Here is a 6,000-nt window from a genome sequence, read left to right as displayed (position 1 = left end):
AGTCTTTAGGGTCTAGCTCAGGATTCAAACCATGACACACTGCCTATGAAATCCGTGTTTTAGATCAGGGCACACAAAAATGTCAAGGGTTTTAGGTGCAGCATAGGGGATGTTTGGCAGCAAGCTTGGCTGCTGCTGGCTGAGCTCTACCCTGTGGCTTTCCTCTGGGCGCCAAGAGAAACCAAGAGAGAAGGGGGGAGGCGAAGAGGGAGGAGGAAGGGGGAGTTGGAGGGGAGGGGAGGGGGAAGAGGCTAGAAGCAGGCAGAAACAGAGAAGCAGGTGCAGCCTCACCGGGGCTTGACCAGGCCCTCTGCTGGGACGGCTCCAAGCCCTTCCCTGGGGGGCCGCCCACGGAGACGGGCGTCCTTTAGGATAAGCCAGGTGATGCCGTAGACACTGAGTTTACAATCAAGGCAACACAGGAGTCCCCAACAGAGTGGGGCAGGGTGTGGATCTCTGCCCCAGATGGCAAGAAAGCTGGTGTAGTCTCAGGCTCCTTTGAAAAAGCAATAACATAAAGGAAAAGTCTGGAGAACAACCCCACAGACTCCAGGTCACCTTCAGGGGGTTCAGCCTCAAGGGGTCTTTAACTGGCTGTTGTCTGTTTATCTCTACACAGTGTTCCATGAAGCACATGTAATGCTTTGGTAATCACAGCGATGGACAAAAAATGTTTTTAAAGACAAGGGGCACCCCCCCCATCCATCACCCTCTCCAAACATCTAGAACAACCGGTGTACGCAGGTAACCCTCCAGCCTGTGTTACCAGGAAATGTTTATGCATCACATGGGGTTTGGTCCTGAGTGCACATTATTAATTATTAAAGACATGTCGTCCACCCTGTCAGAACAGTTTAATGTTTAGTTGGGGGACTGAAACATTAATGTGTTTGTCCCTTGACTTCACATACTTTTGCTTAGGTGTTGGCTAAAAAAAAAAAAAGAAGAAGAAGAAGAAGAAAGAAATGATTACATGGCATGTTAACTAACTGGAATTTAAATAATAAAAATTTGAAAAAAAGGAAAGAAAAAGAAACAAATTACTTATATGAGAAAGAAGGGAAAGAAAAGAAAGAAAGAAAGAAAGAAAGAGAGAGAAAGGGAGGGGTTGGAAAGGAGGAAAGAAGAAAGGCGGCCAAACTATGTCATTTCATTCCGTCGTCCGGACGTTTTGGAGGCTTGGACATGAGCCGCCGTCGCTGTTTGTGACAGCAGCCTGGTTTCCTTACCTTTGAGCGCAGGGAAAGAGCTTGCTGTCAGAATCACTAATTCCGTGAGGAAGGGGCCCTGGGGAGATGTGAGATGACAAGCAAACACACATGATCCTCCAGCCTGGGTGACCTCGAGGGCCGGTGGAGAAGCGGGCCCCGGGCTGGGTGGGGGCGAACCTCAAAGAATGAGAATAGTGAAGACAGGCTTCCTGGAAGAGGTGGGCCCATGTGGGACCCGGGGAGAGTAGACAGGAGGGCATCTCACAGGAGGAAGGCAGATGAAGTTTAAAAGCAGGAGCCCAGCAGGCCAGGCCCAGAGTGGGACCCACGGGCTCTGTGTCCCTTCTCCCTGAGAGCGGTTGGGGTCCCTGCCCTGGCCACTGCCCCGGGCTCTGGAGAGGGCACTAGACGGAGCTAGGTGGGAGGCCCAACTTCCAGGGTTCTGGACTCTGCCCAGGAACCGGCACTGAAAAGAGAAGACGGGCCGAAGTGCAAGCAGGTCAAAGTCATCTTGTCCCCGTGGAAATACACGCTCCTGTCCAGGCACGAAAGTAACTCGTTCACCACAAATACGTGAGTAGGACGGGGGTCCTGCCTGTCTCTGGTGGCTGTGCGTCTGCGTGTGTGCACTGGTAGCTAGGTACTCCTGGGCTCTGCCTGTCTGTGTGCTTGCACACGTCTCCTTGCTCGCGTGGGCACCCATGTGTATGTGCTTCTCACCGTGTGAGCTTAACCAGGCTGGGGTTTGGATCGAGTAGGGTGCTCCCCAAGGGGAAGAAACAGAGGGGAGACAGGAGTGGAGAGAGATGGGGCCTTAACTCGGGCTCTTATTCAGATGAGTAAAGCCTATGAACTTGAGGGGAAAAAAGGACTATGTTGGCTCTCAGAATTGAAAAGTCCAGTGGAAGGGCTAGTTTCAGGTCTGGTTGGATCCAGGTCCTGGAAGAGTCTTTGGGATATTATTTTTCCAGCTTTCAGAGAATGGAGAGCATAATATGGTGAAGCTATCCCTTAGTGACTGCTTTAGTCGTTAACCTGCTGTGGGAGTGCTGAAAGCTAGAGCCTCTTTTACAGAATCCCTTCTTTGACCTCCCCATGAGATGGACAGAATTTGCAAGGGCTTGGGCCCCACGGGTTCAGAAGCGAGTGCAGGAAGGGGCGCCTTCCTCTGGGGCCCCCCCAGGCACAAGGAGGGTTGAGCTCTGGGATGATCGAAGCAGCACCAGGTGTCCACTCCCTATTTCCATCCGTCTCCCATCCCCCTGCCTTCTCCAGGCCCCCTCCCTGGGTCCTGCCTCACCTTCTGCTTTCAGCTTTGGGTCCTGACTTTGTCTTTCAGCTAGAAGGTCTGACACATGGAAGACAAGACACCAAAACCAGGAGAGTCCATCTCGCTCACATCTGTGGCTAATGGTCTGGAGAACATGGGGGCTGAGTTCTTGGAAAGCCTGGTCTGTCTCCTTCCCCTTCCCTATTTTGGCTTGTGAGGGGGCCCTTTGCTCACCATCTTCCTTCACCCCTCCCCCACGTCTTTGTTTGAAAACTTGGGGAACCCCCCACAACATGTTGGCCTCCTCCACACCGAGCAGCCCCTTTATTTCGCTCATTGTGCCCTTGTGGTGTGCTGGGACTACCTGCCCTGGTTGGAAGGGAGGTTTGAGCAGTGAGCTAAGAAACAAGGAGAGACCATGTGATCAGAGGTGGGGTGGGGGTGGAGCTCTTTTGGGGCTACCGCCTTTGAAAAGCTGGCCATCTTGTCCTCGCTCTGGAATGGCCAAGTAGAGGCCCACCCCCCAGAACTCTGGAGCTAAATATGGCACCCTTTTCCCACCCCCCACCATTCCCAACACATGCCCCTGCCCCTTCAGCACAATGTGCAGCCCCGGGGTGTTCCTTTCACACTGTCCTCTGTAAGAGGAGCCCTTCTACCCCCCAAAACACAACTCCGCAGACAAACGGAGGGCAGATGGCATCCTGGGGCCATGCCATGAGTTGGCCACACCTGCGGCTTCCCCAACTGGCTGCCATTGGGCTTCCAGGGTCCCTCCTGCGTGCAGACTATGGGCTCCCTGAGGGAAGGATGTGTCTGATAATGAGTCCAACCCACAGTAGGCAGTCAATGTGTGCTTTGCAGAATTTAATGAAGTTGTCCTCTAATGACTTCCTGTGTGAAAGCCCAGCCGCCACCCCAGCCCCCTCCTGAGGTGCCCATGGTCATGCAGGTACCAGCCAGGGTCTCTCTCTGCTCTCACTGGTCCCTCTCTGGTGGCTTTAGGAGGAAGGCCGGACCCCTGGCGACGTCTTAAGTCCTGCAGAGGATGGGGACAGCTGGACGGAGGCCCGCCCGGAGCCCTTCTCAGGCTGGTAGGTGGTCTCCAGGAGGGACCCTGGCCTGGGGCGGAAGTCACTGTGGGGAGCAGGGACAAGAACCTGGTCTGCTTGACAATAGGGAGGGACTCCCAGAACCTTTGTCAAAGAAAGGAGCAAACGTGCTTTAGCCAACCAATGAGCACTGTGGGCAGGGGTGACCCAGGCCAGGAGCTCCCAACCTGCCTTGAAGTGGCTGGAACAAAATCCCTGCAGGGACCTCAGTATATCCTGTGGGGCTGTTCTGACTGAAGCTGGCTGGGGGCCCGGAAGCAGCCTGACCCACCCCCAACCTCTCCATCTACCTGCTACCCCATTTAGTCTCTGGGGCATCGCTGGGAACCTCCAGGCTTGGTTTGAAACCCCCTGAACTGATCTGGTCCCCTCATTTCCCATGGGGTGGCTGAAGCCCTGAGAGGAAGAGAGACCGGCCCTGGTCACACAGGCACCAAGTGGGAGCCTAGAACTCGGTCTCTGGATGCCCAGGCTCGCACGGGTCCCCACTGGCCAGATCCTGAGCTGAGGAGAGCGGGAGGAGGAGCGTGGTGGAGGGGAGGTGAGGAAAGGCTGCTTCCCTTAGGAGGCTGGGGTTGGGGACAGGGACAAAAGGGGCGTCCCTAAAACAGCAGCTGGTGGCTGAAGTGAGCACCTCCTCCGTGCCCAGCCTGTGGGGCCCCAGAGGCCATCCCAGTGCCCGCCTTTCCTCCCAGGAATAGACAGGTGGCCCGGTGACCAGGCAAGGGCTGGCATTTGCACTGGGCCAGGAAGGCGGGTGCTGGGGGGCACTGCGGGCATGGAGCGGGCTTTCACAGGCTGCGAGGGGCTGCAACCCAGGTGGTGAGTCTCCCGTCCCCAGGAAGAATGCGGAGCTGGCAGCCTCCCCCACCAACCCCGGGCTCCGCAGACAGGTGGGTCCTGGTTTGCGCATGTCTGCAGCGGCCGGTTCGCCTCAGCATCGGGGTCACATCCCTCCCGAGCCTGGGGGCCGCGTTCTGGGGTAGGCGGCGCGGCCGCTCCGGGCCATTCCTCAGTTGGCTCTGGGGTCCTGTGATGTCGAGGCCGGGGCCCCGCTTGGCCCACGCCTGCACCTCGCTCGGGGTGTGCCTGAGTGGCTTCTGCCTGAGGTGTTGGCAGGAGGGGTCTGGGGCCCCTGGCGGACCCTGCCGGTCCCCCCACAGGAGGAGCCTGTCGCCAGCCCTGAGGGCCCGACGCTTCTGCAGGGAGCACGCGCCGCTCTGTCGATGGATCTGCACCGGCCTGCTCTGTGCTGGTGAGCCTGGGGCCCCGCCCCACCTGGGAGACAGCCATACCCCTCCCCCCAGGCCCCCTACCAGCACCCACCACCCAGTCACCCATGTCCCAGGGCACCCACTTCTCCAATAATTCACCACCCCACACAGGGCCGGCTCCAGGCTAGAAGCTGGGATAGCGGAAGGAAGACAGATCAGGTCTTGTCCCCAAGGCCCTCTCTGCTCAGTCAGGGAGAGGGGAGCTAATATTTCCCCATGACGCAGCCAGCCAGCTTGGAACACCGAGGAGGGATGGGAGTGATCAGGGAGGACTTCCAGGAGGAGGTGACATTCAGGCCTCAGCAGTCGAACAGGAGCCAGCCAGGTGAAGCAGCCAGACGATGAGGGGTGAGGAAGCACTCCATGCAGGAGCCCCAGGAGCAGAGGCGAAGCCCGGCGCAGTGAGGGCAGGCTGCTCGGGGACCTGAATGTTACCCCAGAGCCAGAGAGCGCCACTGAGAGATTGAACAGGCAGGCGTTGGGCAGGATCCACGCTGGGGAAGCCTGGGAGAGGCAGGCAGGGAGGACGAGGAGGTGGTGAGGGCGGCCGTCCATGGGTGGGAAGACGGAGTGTAGGGGACGGGGAGGCCCTCGGGAATCTACTTCTCCAGCAAACCTGGGAGCCCAGCGAATGTGCAGGGTGAAGGACGCCCTGGAATCCGGGGTGCCTTGGGGTTCTACTCAGGCGGTCGGGTGCGTGATGGGACCTCCACAGCCGGGGAGCACGGGAGTAGGCAGCTTTGTCAGGTGGAGGGATGGCCAGTTGTTTGGAACAGGGTGCTGAAGGCACCACAGCCAGGCCTTGGAGGAAGGGAGGGGGTCCCCAGGGACGCCTGGAGAATGAATGGAGAAGCGCGCAGTCTGGGGACCAGCTGCACAGAGGGCGTTGGCAGAGGAGGGGGCAGAGCGAGCCTGAGGGGGTGTGGGGATGGGGGTGGGGGACGGGGGACCCAGGAGCCCCGGGGGTAGGGGTGGTCAGGAGAGGTGGAGGGCTCCTCTGCGGAAAGTGGGTCTGTGGAACAGGGACGGGGCGGTGGCCGGGGGATTTAGTGACCAAGCAGGTCACTCGGGGGCTGGATGGGAGTGAATGGGAGGTGACGCAGGGCGGACAGCAAGGACAGACATCTTTCCGA

The 6,000-nt window shown here is 58.2% G+C and overlaps 1 protein-coding gene across 10 annotated transcripts in view; it reads left to right on the top strand.

Moving 5' to 3' along the window:
- The first annotated feature begins 626 nt into the window (after window positions 1-626).
- The window catches only part of SLC28A1 (solute carrier family 28 member 1), a 45,001-nt gene continuing 39,627 nt past the window's right edge, over window positions 627-6,000 (top strand). The window contains exons 1-6 of one of the 10 annotated variants that reach the window (XM_059179921.1): window positions 627-744; window positions 1,669-1,784; window positions 2,551-2,624; window positions 3,487-3,575; window positions 4,435-4,486; window positions 4,757-4,848. In XM_059179921.1, coding sequence (XP_059035904.1) covers window positions 3,530-3,575; window positions 4,435-4,486; window positions 4,757-4,848 — 190 coding nt within the window. In that variant the 5' untranslated portion in view covers window positions 627-744; window positions 1,669-1,784; window positions 2,551-2,624; window positions 3,487-3,529. The other 9 variants (XM_059179922.1, XM_059179916.1, XM_059179924.1 and 6 more) reach the window with 9 other exon arrangements.

Source organism: Mustela lutreola, chromosome 7 (genome assembly GCF_030435805.1).
Source record: "Mustela lutreola isolate mMusLut2 chromosome 7, mMusLut2.pri, whole genome shotgun sequence".
Classification (NCBI taxonomy): domain Eukaryota; kingdom Metazoa; phylum Chordata; class Mammalia; order Carnivora; family Mustelidae; genus Mustela; species Mustela lutreola.
The sequence above is the reverse complement of the archived record's forward strand: the minus strand, read 5'-3'. Positions and strand labels throughout refer to the sequence as shown.